Below are 26632 nucleotides of genomic sequence, written 5' to 3' on the forward strand. Positions count from 1 at the left end.
TTTGCTACAATGACCAACAACTTTAGATAGAACCTGGACTAAGCCAAATTATATAAGTACAAATAGAAATGATGATGAAAAGATACAGTCACACTAGACTTCTAGATAACTTTTCCAGAAATAAAGTTATGGAACCAAAATATCAACTCCATAGTATGAAGAATATGAGAGCACTACCCCCAAAATCAGAAAGATTTCTGTCACACCAAGAATAAAAGTTTTGTAATGTCATTTTAGTAAAACCTTAATCACCCTTTCCAGCTTTATTAACCAAAAAGAATACATACACATCCTAAAAGCCTAAGTGGGAAAATTACTAACATTACAACTACAGAAGTATGAATGTAATAAAATGTTGTCAAATATAGAAAACCAGGTAACATACATGTTCAGAAAAGTTCTCCAAACAAGTTTTAAGAGATTCAAATAGGACATAAAATTTGTAACATGAATCAGTTATAAGAAAGAAACAAGATTAACTACTAACAAATAGGATATAGCAGTCAAAGTTATCCTTATAGAAAGACAGACATTAATGGAATATAAACATAGTCTCAGTGTAATGTTACCTGCTGTTATATAAACATGGAATAAAACCAATTAAGCCATAAAGTCAAGTCTCTTGGAAGGTTTGACTTCCAAGCCTCTTGGAAGGTATCTGAGGGTCTATGACACATGAAAAAGTAAAAATCATATTTTTAGGGTTAAAGGCACAAAAATTTGTATTTGAACGGGAAGTTGCAAAGGGCTATATTTAATTATGAGTACAAGTTTCTTAAAACTGACTTAAAAATCATACACTGAATAGACCATGAAAGCTAAGAAAAAGGTTGGTAGGAGAAGGGGAGAGTGTGCAGTGCGGGACTGCCACGCTCTTCTTAATTTGATATTCCTCTACCACATCCTTTTAAAATATTGTATGGTACCAATAGCACCAGTGAAAGGCCATCTTAGCTGAACCAGTAACAAACAAGAATAAACCCTTTATATACATATTTTATATATACATATAATATACACAAACATATACATTTAAATATATAAGATATTTTATATATGGTAGATAGATCAACATATCTTTAAAATCAGTAAGATTAATACCTAATAGAAAAATGGACAAAGATTCTCAATGGATTTTTCAAAGAACAAATGGCCAATGAACATATTTTTTTAAAAAATCTAACTTCACTAACAAATGTTAATTAAAATATATTTTAACAAGTTGTCAATTTTTTTTAACATGATCTTATTTATGGATAGGAATCCTCCTTAATGTTCATGAACATATACACTGGTTAAATTTTTCTGGAAACAATTTTGCAATACAGAACACAGGCCTTAAAAAAATTTAAGCCCATTAAGAAGAAATTTGAAATTACCAAAATCTTTCTGAAGGAATTAATCAGAAAGTGGTCAAAGATTAAGGTCAGACTTTCATTGCTCTAAAAAAAATTTTTTTTAAGTAAATTTTTAAAAATAGGGGAAATCTTACATAAGTTATGTACCCATATAATCTATATCTCAAATGACAAAACCTTAGGACATATTTGTCCCAACATATAGAAAATTATAAAAAGCCAACCCAAAATATAGATAAATTCAAAAACCACCTAAATACATGTGAGAGGCTTAAATGAATAATTACAGTATCTGGAATATTCTGGGAAATCCCATCTCTTTGGTCAATGAGGTTAAATATGTGCTTTTAATATATACTTCCTAGGACTAGGAGTTAGAAGAATGATAGGTCTAACTCAAAATGGCAAATCTTACACAACAATGGTATTAATAAAAAACTCAATTTTATTTCAGCTGAGCATAATGGTACCTCATATTTGTTACCAGAGTCAAAAACCCCATGTCAACAAACTTACTTAATATTAAGATGCTTTTTAGGATGATATAACATGGCTAATCAATTTTGAGAACACAAACTTATATCCCAACACTAAGTGTCCCTCAAATTCATTTATTTTTACTTTCCTCTAATACAGCCACATTTTAGAATGTATATTTTTACTAATGATCAATAAGTTTATTTTATACTATAAGGCATACACGCATCCATTACTTGCTTTCGAAAATGTATCTTGAATTTACCCTTTACGTTCCCCAATATTATTAGTAGGTTCAAAGTGAAAGAAGGAAAGTAAGCCCATTATCCTGAGACAGAGGCATCAATACCATTGAATTAATATTTTTCTACGCTTATCTTTGGCAAAAAAGCAAATTCAAAAGTAGAAGGAAAAAGTAACAGAATTTCAATAAATTGATGTGCCAAACTGTATACAATGGGGAGAGAAACAGAACACTGATGACTGAAGCACTACCAAAGAAAAACAGGTGGATTTCATGAATACACAGTAAAGCTACATAAAAGAGAAAGTGTTACATACTTTTTAAAAAGACAGTATTAAAAAATAAGTTATACATCCATGTACAACCAGGTACAGTAGTCAATACCCGTGTTCAGACTCAAGGACAGCTTTTCCATTATAGTACTTTAGTATTCAAAAGCATGAAATTCAACAATAAATATATTTCATAATATATATTTCATAATATATATTTCACATTAAAACTTAGTTATTAATAAGATCACAAGCTACTGTGTAAATTCTTCTTCAAAAACTGATATATGGATAGAGTTTTAGAAAACTGTTATAAAGGAAAGAACATAAGATTTACATTAAGAGACTAACTATACACATTGAAAATATATTCCAATATCTTGGGGAACAAGCTTTCACATTACCTAAAACATTCCTATATGCTAAGATTTTAATTACATTCTGAATCCATAGATCAAAAGCTAAAATTTCCTGAACCAATAAACTAAGATATTAGGTCAGCATATTAATCCTTAAAAAGTTATCTAAGAAAGACGGACAATAACTAGTGTTATCAGATCATGTTAAATAAATTATAAGGATTGAAATATACATTGATATTCAGTCCACTATGCATACAATTACACTTTTTATAGGATTTCCTCTATCCACATAAAAAGAAAAAACATAAATAAACAGCTGGACAAACTATAAAGGGAACTAAGGTCACAGGGAGAAAAAAAAGTCCCCAAAATCTCTCTAGTAAAACACACAATGTAGAAGTTTTAATATATAATAAACAATATAACCTAAAATTATAAATAGAAATAAAACTCTTACAAAAACTAATGGTATATATTTTTATGAGGTTAATTTCTTCTTTAATAGCACCGCAAGAACCAATAAACAAAATGGGGACATGCAACTCAACCACTAGAAAAAGAAACACCTACTTTAATAACAGATGGCATCTTGGAATTCAGGTTATCATATGTGAAATGCAGACGAGTTCTGAAGGAACATTTATATAATAAAGGATCCTGGTAAAATTCTATTTTACCACTAGCATTTCGTTTATCAAGACAAACTGTACAGTCGGAAAAATTGATAACCTTTCTCAGCACCAGGTCAGTTGCTAAAAGAAAAAAAAAACATTTTAAGTAAAAAGGAAAATTAGAGAAAAAAGGCTACCATTTTTATTAGTACAAATAGTAAGATTAATGGAGCATTTGCTAAATGATGCCAGAATCTATGCAAAGAATTTCTCATTATTTAAATCCTCCAACAACCTTATGAAATAGGCACAAAAATCCCCATTCCAAGTATGAAGAATCAAAGAACAAAGAAATGAAATCGCTTGTCCCCAATTTGCTTGGTACCTAACTACAAATTTAAGACAAAACGTATGAAAAATTTTGCTACATTTTGCTATCTGCAATGAGATACCAAATAACTTAAATGTAATTCTTGAGAAACCACATTAAAAACAACATCCTGAGCAATAGTCATTCATTTAATATCTTACACTAAAAAACTCACAGCTTCTCTAAACCTGTACTCTCCAGTATGGTAGCCACCAGCAATATGTGACTATTTAAATTTATATATAAGTTAAAAATAATTAAAAATAAAATTTCAGTTTCTTGGTTACATTAGAGACATTTCAAGTCCTCAATAGCCACATGTGGCTAGCAGCTACAGTACTAGACTGTAAAAATATAAAACATTTCCATCATCACAGAAAATTCTAGTGGACATCACTGCTCTAAGCAATTGATGAAGAAATTACCACATCACCAATAACGGTATACAGTTTGTTTTCAAGGGAATAAAAATGAGACAACTGCTGGTAAGGCACCAAACTAGAAAATGAAACCTTTAGCAAATGAGAAGTTTTATTCCTAACTAATAAGCAATTCCTAGGTAAATAATAGGCCCAAATCTACTACAATTTACTCAGTATATAAATAAATGATTTAGTTACTGATACATTTCTTTGTGTACATGTATGTAATAACAATAGAACTAGAAATGAAAGAAGCCCTCTAGATACTTCCTTCCCTCTCTTTATGATAATAATTTACTAAGTGTTCGCTATCAGATAATACACTAAGTCTTTTCCCTCTGCTGTCTTTTAATATTTACATCCCTCTGTTTAAAAGATGTGAAAACTGAGTCACAGTAAGGGGAAATAGTTTAATGTTAGTTTATAAAGGACAGAGCGGTCAAACTCTGGCAACCTTACTTAAGAGTTCATGTTTTTATCTATTATGCTGTAAGAACATAAAGTGGTCTATATTTTGAGGGTATTCTAGAAAATTATTATTCACTGACAAAGGAAATTATTAAAGCTTTGAAAATATAACAACTACCTTTTAAAAACTTTTGAAATGAATTCTAGTTCTGGTACTTACTTTAGATAATGTGCTGCAATTTAATCTGTAAGATGGGGATAATAATTATGTCTACCCAACTCTGGAGCACTCTGGAAAATGATTTGGCATTATTTTGAAAATGTGAACATTTGCTATCCTCCTTGCTATCTAATAAACCCACTCCTAATTGTATGTCCTTAAGAAATGCTTACACATATGCATCAAAAGGTAATGTAAAAAGATTCCTAAGAACACTGTTTGTAATAGCAAACATCAGGAAACATCCCAAATGCCCACCATCAGAACAATTAAGTTTTGGCAACTTAAACAGTAGAATATTATTTACAAGTAAAAATAAGTGATCTATAATTACATGCAACCAATACGGAAAAATATTAAAAGCATGACATTGATTGAAAACAAGAAACCTTTGAGGTTTTACTCAAACCTCAAATTCCCAACATAGAGCATACTATTTTTTACAAAGCTCAATAATCTATGTAATATATTATTTATGTATAATCCACATCTGATACTTTTTATTGAGGTAAAACTCACATAAGAAATTTAGGGGCACCTGGGTGGCTCAGTCAGTTGAGTATCTGCCTTCAATCAGGTCATGGATCCCAGGGTCCTGGGATCAAGCCCCACATCAGGCTCCCTGCTCTGCAGGGAGTCTGCTTCTCCATTTGTCCCTCTCCATGTTCGTTCTCTCCCTTTCTCTCTCTCTCACTCTCTCTCAAATAAAAGTTTTAAAAAATTAATATAAAGGGTACAACAGAGTGGCATTTGGTATACTAACAATATTATGCATCCATCACCACAATCAATTTTAAAACTTCTTCAACACATTAGAAAAGAAACTCTGTACCCTTGAGTTATCATCCCTCCAATCCCCTCATTGCCTTTCCTACTCCCCAATCCTAAAACAGTCCTAATCTACTTTCTGTCTATATAGATTTGGCTATTCTGTGCAGTTCATGGAAGTGGAATCCTACAATATACAACTTCTCTGTCTCTCTTTTTTCACTTAGAATGTCTTCAAGGTTCATCCACATTGTAGCATATATCATTACTTCATTCCCTTTTATAGCAAAAGTCTTTTTAAGCAATTAAATGATAAAATTTAATACAGCAGTTAACTCTAGGAGGAAGGGGATGAGATAGGGAAAAACACATTGGTGGGGGAAAACTGTGTATGTTCTAGATTCTTAGGGGAGAGGTGCTCATTATACTGTTTTACAACTTGTTTTACAAATATGTGACCTAAATACTTGTAAATATCAAATGTTGCATTAAAAATAAATGGGAAATTACAGTAACTATCACAGAAGGTTAAGATTAAAACCAGATAATATAAAAAAGCATAGCACCAGGCCCAGCAGTTAACAAGAACCCAACAAGTGAAAGATACTATTTTTGCTGTTTTTATCAACACCCTCATCATGAACTTTCATGTGGTATGATACCTGATTTTCTTACATACATTAGCACATTGGTAATAATGATAATTCACATTTTACAAATGACTCACCCAAGGTTATATTAAGTTAGTGGTGGAAGGAAAACTCAAACCAAGATGACCTAACTCCCAACCCAAGACTCTAATTCACTATAATTTCCCAAAGTAATATTTGCATTATTTGTATATTAAAACTATAAATGAAATTTCTTCTTATAAAATGTCAACACATTCATTCAATCCTGCATTATCCAGTTCTGCTTGTTTTCCATTTTCCTTAATGTTTCCTTGTGGCCTTTGTTTGGAATACTTTTCCCACAGAGGATGAGAGGGAGGCATTAACAATGTCTCAGAAACAATGCTTGGGACTTTGCATATGCACTGATTAATGCTTCACAACAAAACTGTGAGATCACAATTACTCTTCATTTTAAAATGTAATGACTAAGGGCACCTGGGCAGGCTCAGTCAGTAGAGCATATGACTCTTAATCTCAGGGTCAGGAGTTCGAGCCCCACACTGGGTGTGGAGCCTACTTAAAAAAAAAAAAAAAAAAAAAGGAAAGACTGAAGCTTGAAGAACACACAAAAACGAGACTGTATCAAATTCTGCTAGTTCCTAGTTGTATGCCTAAACTAGGCAAGTAACCTTGAGACTAAATTTCCTTTTGCTTTCCTTTAAGTAGGACTTAAGATAAGTGAATATATAAGTAAAAGAATGAGAAAAGATATCACTTTATGGAGTTATGAGAATTTGAGGGAAAAAATGTAAATTTTAACAGCTCATTTTCTGAGCACTATGTACAAGACACTTTTATAAGTGCTTTCAGTGCATTAATGTATTTAATAAAGTAACTCTATAAGGAAGCTCCTATTTTTACCCCCATTTTGCAAATGAAGAAACTAAGAAATTGTCAAGTAACTCACCTAAGGTCATAGCTCTACTAAATGGGACAGCCAGGATCCAAACTCAGGTTGTCTAACTTTAGTGCCAACACTGGTTAACAAACAGATACCCTGGCAAGTCACAGATAAAAGATGCTCGCAATAGTCTCCTCACTATATTTTCTTTTCTTTTCTTTTCTTTTTTTTTTAAGATTTTATTTAGTTAGTTAACAGAGAGAGCACAAGCAGGGGGAGCAGGAGAGGAGAAGCATGCTCCCCGCTGAGCAAGGAGCCCAATGAGGGGGTTCGATCCAAGCACCCTGGGATCATGACCTGAGCCAAAGGCAGACGCTTAACCGAATGAGCCACCCAGGCGCACCTCCACACTATATTTTCAAAAAATGTCCACTCCTTACTCTATCAGAATATTTAATCAACAAATATTATGATTTATTAATACCTCTTCTGACAAAAGTAGTATCTCTTTCACAGCTGTATTTTCAATGCTTAGCAGTGTATACCACGTAAAACATAATAAAATAGTAATAAATGGTAGTTATTAAAATTATATTACTTAATAGTTCTTTTAATATAAGCAGAAGGAGATTACAGCATGTGAAAGTCAAAAGAGGCTTTAGGATTATCCAGAAGTCCAAAAAATGCTCTGGAATATACAAACCTAAAACATAAAATCAGTCAGATACATTGTTTTGCCACTACCAAGCAATACAAAAGCAACGTGTTCCTTTTCCTCCCCCGAACACATCAAAAATTTTAACTATTCTTATTACTACAAACCCATTGCACTGCAAATGTTATATAATACACTTGAAACATGCATGTAGTAGGTAAGAAAGAATAATTATTAAGAATATTAAAAATAGAGTTTGGGATTTCTTAATCTGAGTATCTATTAAGCCCCCTATATTGTATGCTAATTTTTTAAGATTTTATTTATTTGAGAGAGAGAGAAATGAGAGAGAGAGCACAAGAGCAGAGTGAGGGGCAGAGGGAGAAGGAGACTCCCCGCTGAGCAGGGAGTCCAATGTGGGACTCAATCCCTAGACTCCAGGATCATGACTTAAGCCAAACGCAGACGCTAGACAGACTAAGCCATCTAGATGCCCTTGTATGCTAAATTCTATATATATTCATTTTTCTAGGCTGAGGTATAAAGCTTTCATCAAATTTATCAAAAAGCCAATTGGCCCAAAAAATGTTTAGAAACCAAGACAACTATTTCAATAATGGAAAAATCTAGACTTTTCTTAATATTTACTCACCAGAAATATCCATGAATGCACGATCCCATAATTCACCTACTGTATAGCACTCTGCAGAAGTGATATTGACTGAAAGAACAATATCATCTTCAACATATTTTAGTATGAGATTATTTATAACAATATTTACATTATTTACAACTCGTCTAATCAGACTCTGCACATAACCTATAAAATAGAAAAAAAAAAGGATTCAATTAGCCTTAAGTCTGTCAATAAAGAATTATTCTTAAAATGTTATTGAATTTAACGTATATGATAGGTGGGTATCATTCAGCATATATTGCAAAGAGGAAACAGGTATACAGGCTGGCAAAACTGACACAGCTAATAAGTAGCAGATCTACCCCCAAAAACCCCATTACCAAGAAGTTCTATATAAGGAAGTGTTCATGTACTAAGAGAAATCACAGAGACTATACCTTTTTAATAACATAATACTAGATCCCAGGCAATGATAATCTTATATCAGTACTTTGTCCAGTTTCTGCCTATTCTAGAAACATTTTCCCAAATGAAACAATGTTACTATATGCTGATTATACAACATATTAGAAGAAGAGTTGCTTCTTTAAGTTTCTTTATGAGCCATCTTCTCTTCCTACTTTAATTAGCCATAAAAATATGCAAAAGTTAGGCTGGGAGGAAGAAAGGTAGGAGAAACATGATCAGCATAATGGATTCAAGTATTTCAGCTTACTAATAAATAATATTGAAGCAGGGTAGAGGAGAGAATAAGAATGAGGAAGAAAATATAGACAGAATTTAGAGACAGAGACAAAGAACACAATGAAAAGAAAGAAAAAAGAAAAGTAGAGAAGAATCAAGAAAAGCATAATGCGAACACAGGGAAATAAGAACAATAAACAAATAGCACTTTAAAAAAAAAACAACAGAAGTAACTAGTGAACATTCTTTTTTGCCATAGCTTGCCTAAAATCTCCAAAATTTTCTTTTAATTTTATGCTACTATGGGATACTCCACACTCTCAGAAGCTTCTCACACAATAAATGTGTATACAGATACATTAGTAAGGAATTTAACTGAAAATATAAATAAAAAAACAAACAGCATTTTAAGAAAACACAGGGAAAAAAGATGAAAAATGTCACTTGATTAAAATGCATTTCCCACTATAAAATTTATTTAAAGACTAATTAAAATTTTAGCTATTTCATGAACTATCCTGCTTGTATTCAGAACTTAACTGGGCAAAACAGAATCAACTTCTGTCAGCAACTGACACTGTTAACACCTACACTAAAGCCGGATGAGAGAAAGCCTATTTAAATCCAGTCAACCATAAAAACTTTGCAAAAACCAATTCCTTCATTCACTCCCAATGGATACAAATAGGAAAGAAATGTAAAACAATTCAAATTTTTCTCATATGTGGAAATTATTAGCAGCTTTTAGAGTGCAATCACATGCTACAAAATTAACACACAAAATATCAATAAATTTAAGGTACTAAATACTCTTTTATGAGAGTAGACACTAAAATAATGCTTAACAAATTAAGCTTCCAAAAGAAATTTTAAAAATCAGAAGTTTCAATCTTGGAATGTATATTCCCCCATGCTATTACTACTCAACACAGATGTTAAAAATAAAAATAGACATCCTGTTTCTAAGAAGTCAAGAAGCATGACTAATATTGGTTTTCCTATTTCTCAAAAACGTGTCATCATTTAGGAATTCATAAAAACCTCTCAAGAGTTCATGACTTTTTATTACCTTCAAGAGAAAAATTAAACTCTCAAAGATAGAACTGGAGAAAATATTTAATGCAAAGCAATAGAAACATAATACTGTAAATGTATTTTAACCAAGAGAACACTAATGGATTTTTTTATCTATTTTTTAATATTTTCCCTCAGTTTCTCATTATTTTTTTTTTAAGATTTTATTTATTTATTTGACAGAGAGAGAGAGACAGCCAGTGAGAGAGGGAACACAAGCAGGGGGAGTGGGAGAGGAAGAAGCAGGCTCCCAGCGGAGGAGCCCGACGTGGGGCTCGATCCCAGAACGCCGGGATCACGCCCTGAGCCGAAGGCAGACGCTTAACGACTGCACCACCGAGGTGCCCCTCAGTCTCTCATTATAAAACTAGCATACAAGTTGAAATGAATAAGCCAATTCACCAAAGACTAAAATACTAAAGAACACAATATCTAAAAAGAACTACTCCCATAGACTACATTTCCTTATTAAAAATGCAATACCAAAGTAACAGTAACTAACCAATAGAAAAAATGATACACTATCTCCCCAATCCTCCATAATAACTTACTTCTAAGTAAGCTGTAGAAGAGTGTCAAACAGCAGATCTACTAGCTCCCGTCACTAAATATTTAGATAGTCCCGGAGGGTATATCTGTTCAGATGACATAACAGTAATCCAGGTCTATTCCCTAAGCATCTGAAATTGCAAGGTCACTCTGGGGTAAGAACCTAGAAGATGTCATACTAGATAGCTCTAAAACAATAGTCTGTTACTAACCAAACTTTCCAAGGATTCCTATCATTATCGAACTCTCTCCCACCAATAAACCCCATTCTTCCAGACATATCATCTATGCCCACAGGGCCAGATAAAACACTATGAACTTTCATGGACTTTGCTCATACTCTTCCTTCGTTTTGGGTACTCCTTGTCCATTCTCCTTTCTTGTTACAGGCCCAGCATAAATGTCTTCTCCACTATGGCCTCTTCTCCAATGTCCTCCAACCTACACAACATTAAGAAGATGGTATCTACCACTTTCCTTGGGCTTATGTTACTTCTGCCATTTGTCTATGTTTACATAGAATTATTTTCCCTGTTAAACTATGAAATGCTAGAGGGCAAAGACGAGAACTTATTTATTTCCCTCATATTCTTTTTTTTTTTTAAAGATTTTATTTATTTATTTGACAGAAACAGCCAGCAAGAGAGGTAACACAAGCAGGGGGTGTGGGAGAGGAAAAGGCAGGCTCCCAGCCGCACAGGGAGCTGGATGCGGGGCTCGATCCCAGGAACCTGGGATCACGTCCTGGGCCGAAGGCAGATGCTTAACGACTGAGCCAGCCAGGCGCCCTCATATTCTTAAATGAAATGGCGTGTACCAATTTTGGTTACAAAGAGACAACATCTACAATCTGTTTATCCTAATGGCACTGGGAAGCCAAGTCACTCAAAATCAAATTCCATGGTTGATGACTTGGTTATCATACCTAAAAACATTTTAGTGTAGTTTTGGTGTAAATTTGAGGGCTATGCAACATCATATGGGCAAATTATGCTCAAATAGTTAAAAGTGAAGCTCTTCGTAACGCTGTTGTTTTTGAAAAGTTGAAACTATTTCAAAATAATTTTTTTTAAAAGATTAAGAGCAAGGATTCTTTATTGTCAGTGCAGTAGAGAGATTCAATAAAACATGAATTAAAAGCATCCATCAAGTTTGGTAATAACTAGAAGATAAATTAAGGCAGTTACTGTGGGAGCTAAGAAAAACTGCAGTGAGTGGACAATACCATTAGTATTATTATTTCAATGGTCACAGAATCTTCAAACTACTAAATAAAGGTAAAGAAGTTTAAGTACTGACAGGGAAGGACGAAAAATTACTATTACACAAAGATGACTATTTCTTATATAAAATATTCAAAAGATACAACTGAATACTGATCAGCTAAAAAAGAGTAAAAATTAAGCTTTTCTATAAAACAAAGTGATGAAAAGAGAATAAAATCCTTAGGAAAAAAAAAAAAAAGGACCACCATAGCGGAAAAGAGAAAGAGGCAAACCAAGAAAGAGACTCTTAACTACAGAGAACAAATACGGTTACCAGAGGGGAGGTGGGTGGATGGTTAAATAAGTGATGGGAATGAAGGAGCACACTTGTTGTAATGAGAACCAGGTGATGTGCTGAATCACTGAACTGCACACCTGATACTAACAGTATACTGTATGTGAACTAACTGGAATTTAAATACAAACTTTTTTAAAAATGATAATCCCAATTAACAATAAAATGTATGATAGCATTTTCCATCCATGAAACTTTCAGAGAAATGTTTAATAACAAAAGATTGCATTAGACCAAAAATGTGCTTGAAAGAAAATACTATTAACAAACTTTGTACAGGGCAATTTGGCTATATTGCCAAAACCTTAAAATTACTCACAAATTTTGATTCTATAGATTGATGGGAATTTCCCCTAAAGAAATAGAGGTGTAACAATGTTTGTTAAAGCATTTTACAAAACTGAAAATAAAAATTAACCTAGGAAAAATTGGTAGCTTATCTCTTGAGGAAGATGGCGCAGGAGTAGGTGACCCTATTTCAACCGGTCTCCTGAATTTAGCTGGATATCTACCAAATCATTCTCAACACCCATGAAATCAGCCTGAGATGTAAGAAGATATATGTGGATCTCTACGAGGAGACAATCTCCAGTGGTCTCAAGGTATGAAGGATGGAGCTGTGATTCTGTGGGTAGATATCGGAAGATAAACAGAAAGGGAAGGGAGCCGCCATAAGCTGGTGCCAAGAAGGTGATATAACATTGGAGCACAAAAGCCTCCCACACTGGGGACCAGTGCTGGGGACCAAGCACAGACTCGCAGACTGGAAGCGGCAGGGAGAGAACTTTAGTCCAGCCCCCGGACAGGATGCAGGAGCTGTGGGTATGCCCATGTGAACAGGCCGGCCGGCGGTTTTAGAAGCACCAAGGGTAGAGACCTCTGGAGAGTTGCTGTGGGATGCACAACCAGGAGGGCTGCAGTTTTTAGCAGCACAGACAGAAAACAGAGACTGTGTATCCTGAAGAGCTCAGTGAAGAACAGACTGCGATTTCTGTTCTGAGACAGAGGTTTGGATGTGGTCACTTCTGCTTTGACTCTCGGAACAGACACAGAAAGCTGCCAGCGAAAGACGCCAGAGAATAAAAGCCCAAAAAACCAGTTTTTACTGAGCCCACCCCCGACAGGGAGCAGGGCAAGGCTGCCCAAGCAGGGTTGCCTGAGTAACAGTGCAACAGGCCCCTCCCCCAGAAGACAGGCTGGAAGAACAAAAGAACAACAACCCTAAGGTCCCTATAAAACAGGTGCATCTTGCTTGATTCATGGTTAATACTTTGGACTCTGTACATTCCCTCAACCACCCCCCAAAAGAATGACAGAGAGGAGGAACCCCTAACAAAGTAAAGAATCAGACACTATGGCCTCTGCCACAGATCATATGATATAAGCAAGATACAAGCAAGGATATAGACATAAGCAAGATATCAGAGACAGGCATCAGAGTAACAATTATGAAGTCAATACCTAGGCTTGAGAAAAATATTAGTGACAATACAGAATCTCTAAGGGCAGAAATGACATCTAATCAGGCCGAACTTAAAAATGCTATGAATGAAATGCAGTCTAAACTGGATACTCTGACTGCCAGGGTAAACGAGGCAGGAGAATAAATTAGTGAGCTAGAAGATAAGATGACAGAAAAGAAGGAAACCAAGGAGGGCTGGGAAAAACAGCTTAAAGCCCAAGACATCAGACTGAGAGAGATTAATGATGCCACGAAATGTTTCAATGTCAGAATTGTTTGGATCCCTGAAAGGGTAGAGAGGTAGAGAGAGAGAGAGAGAGAGAGAGAGAGAGAGAGAGAGAGAGAGACAGGTCTAGAAGATATATTTAAGCAAATTGTAACTGAGAACTTCCCTAACCTGGGGAAGGAAACAAGCATTCGTGTCCAAGAGGCAGAGAGGACCCCTCCCAAGATCAATGAGAACAGACCAACACCCCAACATATAATAGTACAACTTGCAAATCTTGGATCCAAGGAAACAATCCTGAAAGCACCTAGGGGGAACAGTCACTTTGGAAAACAGTATGGAGGTCCCTCAAGACATTAAAAACAGCTACCCTATGACCCAGCAATTGCACTACTGGGTATTTACACCAAAGTTACAGATGTAGTGAAAAGACGGGGCACACGCACCCCAATATTCATAGCAGCAATGTCCACAATAGCCAAACTGTGCAAGGAGCGGAGATGCCCTTCAACAGAATGGATAAGGAAGATGTGGTTCATATATACAATGGAATATTACTCAGCCATCAAAAAAAGGATGAATACCCACCATTTGCATTGACATGGCTGGAACTGGAGGAGATTATGTTAAGTGAAATAAGTCAAGCAGAGAAAGACAATTATCATATGGTTTCATTCATATGTGGAACATAAGGAATAGCGTGGAGGACATTAGGAGAAGGAAGGGAAAACTGAAGAGGGGGAAATCAGAGGGGGAGACGAACCATGAGAGACAATGGACTATGGGAAACAAACTGAGGGTTTAAGAGGGGAGCGGGGGAGGGGGATTAGCCCAGTGATGGGTATTAAGGAGGACATGAAGTGCAATGAACACTGGGTGTTATATGCAAATAATGAATCATGGAACACTACATCAAAAACTAATGAAGTACTGTATGGTGACTAACATAATCTAAACAATTAACCTAAATATCAAACAAAAAGGGATTGGTTAAATAAACTAGGGAAAAGTTACACTCTACAATACATGCCAATGATTGAAATAATAATGTAAAAACAGTAATGCCCTGGAAACAAGATCCTAACATAACATTTAAAAATATCAGTTACAAAAAGAAAAATGTGTGTATTTGTATGCACACATGCATGCAGGTGAGCGCACACACACAGTCTCTAAAAGGTTGTATGTCAAAATATTAACAGGTTCCAGTTCTGGGTGAGATGAAGTAAGCATACTCCTCTCTGTCTGTCCCACTGAATGTAGCCATAGAAACCTGGAAAGAATGTATGGAGCAACTATTTTTGAACTCTGAACATAAACAGTAAGCATGTGAGGGGAAATTGAAGAATGAAAATCAGAGCTTACAAAGATATAACAATAAAATGGTAGAGGTAAATTCAACCTTATCAGTAATTACAGTTTAATTGTGCTAAGGCCAGAAAGGATGGTCTTTATTCTTTATTCTTTGAAATTTGTCAAGACTTCCTTTTTGACCAAGTCTTTTACAATGTCTGTAGATATTTAAGGTGTGCATTAAAAGAATGTACACTGTCTTATCTGAGTGCAGAGTTTTACATGTACCTACTAAAATAATCTTGTCGATTTTGATATTCAATTATATAGTTGGGGATTTTTTGTTTTCTTGATCTATCACATTTCATAGCCAAGTTGTGAGATACAAAGTCATCACATATTTTGGGGAAAACTGTACCTGTTATAATTTAGTATCTATTACATTTATCAATTAACGCTTTTTCCTTAAGGTTCATTTTGCCTGGTTTTTATGCTGTATTTTTTTTATACTATCTGTCTGTATGCTATTTCCCATCCTTTCATTTTCAATCTTTCCTGCCTGCCCATGATACCTGTGTGTTTTGGAAGCCACACACACCTGGACGTAACTACTCCTTCCTTTCAGGATCCAAAAAATATCATTTGTGCTTCCTTAGAGCTCCCCTTGGCTTTGGCTTTGCAATGTAGTTAGTATTTTACAAACTCCTGGATTAAGCAGTTTATTCTTTAACGGCAAATATAGCCTTCAATGAGCTGCTCTAGCATGCTCTCATTCACACAGAAAGATTTGGGGAATTGGACAGCCTGCCACCAAGCAATACTTTGAATTTCAATCAAATTAGAAGGAAATAAAAACTCTCCGATTATCACCTTTTCTGTAATAAACAAAATATAAACATTAGGTATCTTGAAGGTTATTGACATAATAGTTTTAAGCATGACCTACTTTTAAAAGGGTAATTAAATATATTAAAGAACACCTGGATATCAGAAATAATGGACTATCCATGAGTATCTTGTGCTTACCCTTCCAGATTGTAGAATTATTACTGAGAAAAGGACTCCTAAGCCACACATAATGTCCATGCAAACAGTTTTCCTAAGTGAAATCTGAGCAGAATAAGTATCACTTCCAACATCAGAGGATTAAGATGTAGAAAGGTCCTCTCCAGACTGTCCTCTTGGAAAGGCTGAAAGCAGTAGAATTCAAAGTCTGGCCTAGGGCACAGCAGAGCCTCCAAATAAAAGAAGCCTAGGGGCACCCGGGTGGCTCAGTCAATTAAGTGTCTGACTCTTGATATCAGCTCAGGTCTTGATCTTGGGGTCATGAGTTTGAGCCCCGTGTTGGGCTCCACGTTGAGCATAGAGCCTACTCTAAAAAAAAGAAGACTAGGCTTCTATTCGAACACAGTCTTTGTACTGGTACATAAAGAAAACAACACTTTTGTTAGGTTAATGCTAACTGCTGAGAACTTAACCAGTGGATTAACACAATTTACACAATGTGTCACTGTTATTGGGGGGGGGGGGTAAGCTTTTCCTGAAAATGTTAATGGAAGATATTAAAACAATAAAAACATAAAAAATAGAAGATGTGAAATGCATTTCTTTTTCATTTATCATAGATCTTCTCTACTCTTAGATGTTCCAGGAACAGTGATTAGATAGCTTTAAAATCTTGTGGACCCCCACACACAGGCAGAAAGGAAATGATCATGCTATCTTCTGTAATAAGACATTGCCATTCTTGGCTTAGGTTCTTCAACAGATGATACATTACAAATATCCCTAAATTATCTCATATACTCTCCAATTATTATTAAACTCCCTTTGAAGAAATTTTTCAGAAAAACAAGCCTTAACAGTCTAACGTGGCAAGCATTCGAATGTAAACATACACCACAAACTGTATCTTCCATTTCATATTCAGTATCTTCTGCAGAAAAAAATTTTGACTGAATGACTAAGTACTAGCTCTTCTCATGTATATCAAAATATCTGAATTTCCATTTTCTTTCCACAAAATGTGGGCTAGATCACAGGCTTAGCAGGAGCCTAGAGATGGACTTCAGCAAGAATGTGAATACCTGAAGTTATGTACGGTTTCAAATGTGCATACATGGGTCTACAACTTTTTCAAAAGATTTTCAAGGGCCCATGTCCCAAAAAAGATAGACTGCTAGAGCAGAAAACCTTGAAGTAGCTTCTTATTTCACATTCTCTGATTTTTGAAGTCTGAGGAAAACACTGTGATTTTGCGCAGTTCAGTTTCTGTGCGGTGTAGTAAACATATAAATGCCTATTACCAACCAGACATTGTTTAGATCAGGGGCTGGCAAACTGAGGTCTGTGCCAAGACAGGCACAATACGTTAGTTTATCATTTATGGTTGATTTCATGCAAAATCAGAAGAATGGAATAGCTGCAACAGAAAATACATGGCTTGCAAATCCTAAAATATTTAATAACTGGCCCTTCACAGAACAGATCTGCTGTCCTCTTTACTAGATGATGATCAAAGATGGTTAAATCATAACTTCAGACCCAGTAGGCAACATGGTTTTTAAAGTTTTTCTACATCCTAAATATTTCTATTAAACTGTGTGTGTATATATGTATATACATATACATATATTCTGAGTAAAAAGGTAAAAAGAAAAGGAAAGAGATAATTATATGACAAAACCAAGAAAGAGGAAGCTATGCAATGGAAGACAAAGTTTACTGCTGAGCTTCCTAACAAACGAATAGAATTTTTAATGAGTAACTATTTAATAAGAAAAAAACACATTTAATTAAAACACCCTGAGTAAATTAAAGGACAATATCATTTAAAGCCATTTTAGATAAAATGACCTTCAATAAGAGCCAAAGGCTGTATGCTTCAGCACAGAATTGAATAATCCAGCTGTCTAACTTAGAAGTAGTCTCACTTTACAGAGATAAAATGCAGAGAATACAAAGGACAGCATGAATAAATAAAACATCCTCAAACTTTCTAAGTAGGAATTATCAGCATATTTTACAGGATATGCTAAGCTTACAATTCAAAACTGTTATTAGCACTAATCATAGGTCCTAGCCTATAGATCACTGACTGAAAGAACATGTATACTTCAAATCAGTCACATTCAAAATCTTCTGAACCCTCTCCCCCAGGAAGAAGTATTACATTATAACCCAGCACAAGCACACACATATGCACAAGTTTCTTTACTAATAACTTTACTATATGCCTTCATGCTATGAGGTTTTCTATTCTTTGCCATATATTTTAAGTGCTTGCTATGACCCACTAAATTGCTCTTCCAAATGCACTAATTGGTCAGGATCCATAATTTGATAAAAGACTGTTCTAGATAGCAAGAAAAGAAATTGCAAAGAGGATGTTAGATATTGACTTATATTCTTTTCATATTCAAAAGCCACCCATCCTTCAAGTGTGTAGAACAAATGACCACTGGCAACACCAAAACTGTTCTCAAAAAGCATCTCAGGATCTATGTAAATGCTCAAACTCCAAAACTGTAACCACAGCCATATCTTTGCCCTAGAAAATTTTGAGACCAGAAATTCAGCTCTACCATGGAAGAATCTTAACATGGTTCCCAGGCAGGATAAGATTGCCAGAAAGGAGTCCTCAAATAACCGTATGAGTCAACCTTTAAATAAAATGATTTACCATTATCCAGCTGGATTCTCAAATTATCCCTTTTTTTCCCCTTTGGCAAGATTAACTTTAACTGCTCTGCCTCCCAGTAATTGCCCAACATGTTCAGTTACTTCCTAAATCAACTCCTTCACTGTGATTTATGTCGGCATAAAAGAGGATACTAGTCCTCCTGTTAGGTAAGGCAGGAAAGCACATGTAAATCCAAACGCTACCTCAAGTAGTTAAGAATACAGTTCTGTTTCATGCCTCGAAAAATAGGATTTTTTCAGTTATGTTTATTTATGTTTGATACTTTATGCTCCTAAAAATAGACCAATTTTCCCAATTCTGATTATTAGTGTAAATTCTAATAAAGGCTCTAAAGAATCTTTTAAAAGTCTGGGACCTGTTTTGAGTACATGCAGGTTAGCCAACAGATTTTTACCTGTGAAATCAACAACTAACAAAAGCTTTAAATTTATCTTAAACAAGTTCTTTTTTTTTCTTTTTTAAAGATTTTATTTATTTATTTGATAGGGAGAGAGAGACAGCCAGCGAGAGAGGGGAAAATAAGCAGGAGGAGTGGGAGAGGAAGATGCAGGCTCCCAGCAGAGCAGGGAGCCCGATGCAGGGCTCAATCCCAGGACCCTGGGATTACGCCCTGAGCCGAAGGCAGACACTTAACAACTGAGCCACCCAGGCGCCCCAAAACAAGTTCTTTCTTAAAAGAAAAAGAAATGTTACAAGACTCAACAGTTAAACCTAAAACTGATTATTCTTTGCCAGGATATTGATGGAGAGAATTCAATACAAAGAGCTGATACAGGAAGTTTTGAGGGGATATGCAGTCAGAAATTTGGAAAGGTAAAGGGGTTGCCCATTTAATAAATAAGAACAAGCTGCAGTTTAATTTATACTTTCATTCACCAAGGACTTTTCCTAAGGACTTAAGTAGTAAGAAAAAATTTAGTAAGTTCTGGAACAATCACACCACTCCAAGGAGAACTGGAAACATTCAGAAGTAAAATATCTTCTTCTGGCACCTTCTCCAGCTATAGCAATTAATCTATTTAAAGCCAGAGTGATTACCAAGACTTGTTAAGTTCAGAAGAATACAAAGCATCAGCAATAATATCACTACAATGCTAGTTTAAAATGGTCAATTCAAATGTACCTTAGAACATATCTGAGGGAAAACGGCTATGAAATGATGTATCTAACTCCAGCCTCTTAGTAGATGGTACCAGAAGACTGTTAAAAATTAACTAGGTTAAAACCAACAGAAAGCCTAAAAACTTTTGGCACAGAAAACAAATATGTACCAATGTCAACTATACCTCTCAGGAAAAAAATGATGAATAAAATCAAAAGAGAAGTAACTGATAAAAACAACTCCTAACAGTAAAAAGGCAGCAATGCATTCTAGCCACAGAGCTGACACGTCATGAACATGTTATTCTTCTTCATTAAATAGTTACTAAGGAACTGTTATTTGTAAGCCACTACTATTCCAGGTAAATAAAAATTTCAGGAAATGAAAGAGATGGTTACAAAATTCTGTGATCCTGTTGGTGAATTCCATAGTTTCCTGAAACTCAGAACTATCTAGTGTCTTAGAACTGCTTATCAAGAAGCAAGGGTAACAAAGAGGGTACTAGTCCTCCTGTTAGGTTAGGCAGGAAAGTGAGAGTGAGTGACTGAGAAAGCAGAGGCAGGATGTTAAAGAAACTTAAGGAATAACCCTGCAGCAAAAGAGCATCAAAATTTGAATGAAACACATTTTTGAGGGCTCTGGACTCAATCTGTTCTGATGTCATGAAACAAATGCACATACACATATAGCCTAAGTTTTCTATGACACTAAACACTGAAAGTATACATTCCATAACAGGTTACAACAACGATTAATAACAAGTGAAGTTTTGGTTTTACCAAGCTCATTAGAAGTTACCTGGTGGTAAATCAGGATCTGTGGGAGCAGCCTGCTGAATTCTTCGGGGTTTTACTGATGATTTCGTGTTCTCAGTAGTACTACGATTGGTAGAATTAGAACCACAGCTTTCATGGTCATCCTATTTTTATTTTAAAGAAAAGAAAAGTATCAACCACCATTCAAGAATTAGGAAAGGTTTTACAGTTGAATATATACAATTTATGTACTAAATTTGATTAGCTAGACTCTAATTTTTTAGCTCTAAAAAATCTGTATAACCAAACAATTCTTATAATTTGCATTCTCAAACAGCATTTAAAAGTAACTAGTGGTTTAAGACAGTCTCTTCAATAAATGGTGCTGGGAAAATTGGACAGCTACATGCAAAAGAATGAAACTTTACCACTCTCTCACACCATACACAAAAATAAATTCCAAATGGATGAAAGACCTCGATGTGAGACAGGAATCCATCAAAATCCTAGAGGAGAACATAGGCAGCAACCTCTACGACATTGGCCAAAGCAACCTTATTCATGACACATCTCCAACGGCAAGAGAAACAAAAGATAAAATGAACTTGTGGGACTTCATCAAGATAAAAAGCTTCTGCACAGCCAGGGAAACAGTCAAAAAACTAAGAGGCAGCCCACGGAATAGGAGAATATATTTGCAAATGACACTACAGATAAAAGACTGGTATCCAAGATCTACAAAGAACTTCTCAAACTCAATACGCAAGAAACAAATAAATCATAAAATGGGCAGAAGATATGAACAGACACTTTTCCAATGATGACATACCAATGGCTAACAGACACATGAAAAAATGTTCAAAATCATTAGCCATCAGGGAAATTCAAATCAAAATCACACTAAGATACCACCTTACGCCAGTTAGAATGGCAAAAATTGACAGGCAAGAAACAACAATTGCTGGAGAGGATGTGGAGAAAGGGGATCCCTCCTACACTGTTAGTGGGAATGCAAGTTGGTACTGCTACTCTGGAAAACAGTGTGGAGGTCCCTTAAAAAGTTAAAAATTGAGCTACCCTATGACCCAGCCATTGCACTACTGGGTGTTTACCCCAAAGACACAGACGTAGTGAAGAGAAGGGCCATATGCACCCCAATGTTCATAGCAGCATTGTCCACAATAGCTAAATCGTGGAAGGAACTGAGATGCCCTTCAACAGACGACTGGATTAAGAAGTTGTGGTCCATATATACAATGGAATATTACTCAGCTATCAGAAAGAACGAATTCTCAACATTTGCTGCAACATGGACGGCACTGGAGGAGATAATGCTAAGTGAAATAAGTCAAGCAGAGAAAGACAATTATCATATGATTTCTCTCATCTATGGAACATAAGAACTAGGAAGATCGGTAGGGGAAGAAAGGGATAAAGAAAGGGGGGGGTAATCGGAAGGGGGAATGAAGCATGAGAGACTATGGACTATGAGAAACAAACTGAGGGCCTCAGAGGGAAGGGGGGTGGGGGAATGGGATAGACTGGTGATAGATAGTAAGGAGGGCACGTATTGCATGGTGCACTGGGTGTTATACACAACTAATGAATCATCGAACTTTATATCGGAAACCGGGGATGTACTGTATGGTGACTAACATAATAAAAAAACATTAAAATAAAAAATATATATATATATATAAAAAGTAGCTAGTAGTTTAATACCCATCACCAGCCTATCCCATTCCCCCACCCCCCGCCCCTCTGAAGCCCTCAGTTTGTTTCCCAGAGTCCATAGTCTCTCATGGCTCATGGTGATGGGTATTAAGGAGGGCATGTATTGCATGGTGCACTGGGTGTTATACGCAAGTAATGAATCATGGAACTTTACATCAAAAACTAGGGATGTACTATATGGTGACTAACATAATAAAAAATTATTATTAAAAAAAAGTAGTAGTTTAAATCACAAATTCTTCCTTTCTTGAGTTGGTATCTAAACAAACCGCTTGATTAAAAAAAAAAAATTCTTACATATGGCTTTCACAAAAGAAGACTATTTAACGTAAGTTTTTAAACGCTTTCCACCTGAATACAAAATAAAGGGAAAGGGGGCAACCCTCTAGGGTCCCGTCCCTCCTCAGAAGCTTTGTACTATCACTTTGCTTTTGCTGCCCACCACTCTGACTGATCTATCTTTTCATTCTTCCAAGAACTGTGGGCACCGATGGAGAAAAAAATCCTGTTAACACTTATGGGAGCTCCTCAGGGATCTCCACCATCATTAAGGACAACTAACCAATAAGGTCCTCAAACTCCAAATAGTGGTTCAGATGGAGCCTCACATGGTGGTCAAACCAGACATCTACGGGGGACCCCTTGATAGATCGGGATGAGAGGAACCCTGACTGCCACCCCATCCAACACCCCCCACCAGTAGGAAGAAGCTACGACCTGTCTTTGCCCTTCTTCCCTAACAGCAGTTGGGGTTACCTCTTCAGAGGGGGTAATGATGGATAGTTGGAAGGCAGGCAGGCAGAGACAAGGCACCCCCACCCTAAGAGGAAACCACCCTTAAAAGGATTCTGTGCCACCCTGGAAGGAGCCCTCCACCCTTTCCTATATGATAGATAAGTGAAAAAAATCTGATTGGATGACAGGTGCAGGGAGGGTTAATCAGATTAAAACAGCCTGCCGACAAGCCCACAAAACCCCCTAGACTTAGAAACTCTGGTGGCAACCCTCTCCGGTCCCCTCCCTCCTTGGGAGCTTTGCACTATCACTTTGCTATCACTCAATAAACCTTGCTTTGGTGCCCACCAATAATAATAATAATAATAATAATAATTAATAAATAAATAAATAAATAAATAAATAAATAAAAAAAAGGATCTTAATTTTCCCCCATATTTTGTTTATATGTTAAGGCCCTCAGTATTTTGTGTGTTAAATTTAAGAAGACAGCTTGGGTTCTTAATCATCTTAATGATTAATCTTAGTCATCCTTAGACTCCTTTGCATCCTATTTAATTATGTTTACTGAATTTTTATCCACATTAGATATAAGGTTTCATTAGGCTTTGATATGAGTAAGAAAACTTCAACAAAACACATTTTTGAAATGTATTCCCTTATTTACACAATGCAGACAGTACTCTTTTCCTGCCCTGATTCAACAAAAGTTTATATAATGCTCTTATGTGCTAATTGTTGGATGTACAAGGACAAATCAGATTTAATACCTGTTCTCAAGGATTTCAGGATCTATTGAAAACATATATAACCAGTTCTACAGAGTACTTTTTGTTTAAGTTAGCAACAGAAAGAGAATCATTTTATTTGCAAGAACTAGAGAGGTCAGGATCATAAAAATGAGTATAGGAATGTTCTAGGTTAAGACTGGAGGCTAAATGGAGTGAAACCATAAGCAAAAGCAAAACAGAATATATGTATGTAGCATGTACAAGGAATAATGATTAGTCAAATAAAGCCAATGTGTACAATGTTTAAGATGAAAGAACCATACCAGAAGCTAAAGGCATGAACCAGTTCAATAAAAATGGGGTAACATTAAGAACTATAAAGATGTTCTCAGTCTTCATTCTAGTTGCCATGTTTCAAGATTTGGTAATTAGGATGCCAGTAACATATAAGAAAGGAGATTTAGTAGTATTAGTAGAGAGAGAGGAGTGGGAGCAGTAAATGAATAGTTCAAAGAGTGAAAAAGAAATTGAAATGGAAACAAACATAGATTGCTCTTTCAAAATCTGTCATCTTCTTATTCCTATCTTTGGGATAAAAGAGCACATTCTGCCTAAAGGAAAGAAATATGAGGAAAGATCAAAGGTAAAAATATATGGGCACCTGGGTGGCTCAGTCAGTTAAGTGTCTGACTCTTGATTTTGGCTCAGGTCATGATCTCAGGGTCGTGAGATCAAATCCCGAATTGGTTTCCACGCTGGAGATGGAGGCTGCTTAAGATTCTCTCTCTCCCTCTCCGTTTGTCCCTCCCCCTCCCTCCCCCCTCTTAAAAAAAATTTTTCATTACAAAGGATAACCAATGGTGTACTGTGCCTCAATTCATTAATCAATAATAAAACTATTCTATAACACAAGAATGGTAAGGAATTGTTTTTCTATTTTATATATTTGAAGACAAAATTTCAAGATTAAAAAGGAAAATCACTAAATTTACCAATCTAATAGGACACTAGAATAAGAACAATAAGACATTTAGACAACAAAAATTCTTATTCAATACCATACTAAGAGAATAAAACAATTATATAAGATGAATCTTTTACAAGATAACATGGCTTCAGATGCTAGTGATATATTAGCAAAAGAAAAAATTAATGTTTGAAGCTTCAATACAAGCAGAAAGTAAAAGATCTGCTATCATAAAGAAAAAAAATTCTCACATGAACTTATGTTCATTTTAAGTTAATGCAAAACAAACTTCACAGTGTTTCATTCCACAAAACAACTTCACTATTCAATCTTTATAATGACCTCTTCTGTTATTTTGGGGGATGTTATCGTCTCTAAATACTAAAAGACTACTACTGTGAATAAAACCTTACTGTAATTACTTTAGTTCAGCTTACATCCTTAAAAATGTCTGTAGTCATACACTTCTGCACAACGTTAACATTAAAAGCACACTATTAATTTTTGAAACATATGGTTGTCTCAAAAGCCCAGAAGTAAAACATGTTCATTAAAGAAATGTGAAAAAGTTCCAAGTGAACTGCCAAAACTAGCATAATTATGAAAATATTTAACACTGAAACCATCTGAAATCACATACTGTATATAGATTACAGTGATGTCATAATAAACATTCCAGCCAAAATGCACTAAAACTACTGCAGTCCAATAAATCTGGCATACATGAGATGACAAACATTTTAAAGCAAAAGAACAAGTTTTTATTTTTTAAAAGTTATTAGCAAAAAAGGGTAAAGTGCATAGACTAAACAGAAGATTTCAAATAGTTAAAAAAAAAAAAAAACAGTGAATAAAACTTCCCTACAAACTACACATTTTATTATTCAAAAGAAAAAACTAAATAATTTGTTTAAACAAAATTTATAATAAACCTGAAATTTTAGTGTGCTTTAAAAATGACCATTAATGATGGTACTCACAGGAATATATACTATAAAACAAACACTACCTAATGTGCAAATGCAAATAATTCTTAGTTATGGTTAGGAAATAAGGGTTGCATATATAATTAGAGAGTAATCCTTTTGATAACTTCAACTTGTTTTCATTTCAATTACATTTTAATTGTATCAATTATAAGTCAGCTTCCATCCAAATCCTAACCCAACTACATTAAATAAAAATAAAACAAAACAAAAATTACAATATTTACCATTAAAACTGGAATTACTTCCATCACTATGAGTTCACCATCTGCTTCTCACCAGTATACATCACTTTGGACACATTTTACTTCATTGAAAGTCTCCAATTTCTAATAAAAGAAACACTGTTCTCAAAAATACCAGCTAAAATGTTTTGAGATAATTTTTAACCCCAAACACATTACAGTTGTATCTTTCTTATTTAGGTTGCAATTTTTCTCAAAATGTCTGGTAAGTATATTTCATGGCAAAAGAATGTTTTCTCTTGGGGACCACATAGCTATTTCTGAAAATACTGCCCTTTGCTCCTCATGAAACAAGTAAGAATGTCATTTCCTTACAAAAGTTTCTAACAGAGGGAAAATGTGGTGAACACTGTAGGTAAATAGATCCATTACTTTCATACTGACAGATCATAGGATCAGGTCGCATACTTTTCACCTTAGCCCTCTTAAGGGGGACTCAATTAAAACTTGAAACCCATCAACTCCCACATTCACAATGGTATGAATAAGACTGAGGACATGACTTAA

The 26632-nt window shown here is 35.1% G+C and overlaps 1 protein-coding gene across 7 annotated transcripts in view; it reads right to left on the reverse strand.

Annotated features, from left to right (window-relative positions):
• The window catches only part of VPS13B (vacuolar protein sorting 13 homolog B), a 760370-nt gene that overhangs the window by 668170 nt on the left and 65568 nt on the right, over window positions 1-26632 (reverse strand). For 6 of the 7 annotated variants that reach the window (XM_087864704.1, XM_087864702.1, XM_087864703.1 and 3 more), the window contains 3 exons: window positions 20771-20891; window positions 8335-8502; window positions 3284-3465 (listed from right to left, as the gene is read on the reverse strand). In XM_087864704.1, coding sequence (XP_087720830.1) covers window positions 3284-3465; window positions 8335-8502; window positions 20771-20891 — 471 coding nt within the window. Of the gene's footprint in view, window positions 1-3283; window positions 3466-8334; window positions 8503-20770; window positions 20892-26107; window positions 26210-26632 lie in introns of all 7 variants that reach the window. The other variant, XM_087864705.1, reaches the window with a different exon arrangement.

The sequence above is a fragment of the Ursus americanus genome, chromosome 9, assembly GCF_024610735.1.
Source record: "Ursus americanus isolate L20-20 chromosome 9, mUrsAme1.1.p, whole genome shotgun sequence".
In the NCBI taxonomy this organism is placed as follows: domain Eukaryota; kingdom Metazoa; phylum Chordata; class Mammalia; order Carnivora; family Ursidae; genus Ursus; species Ursus americanus.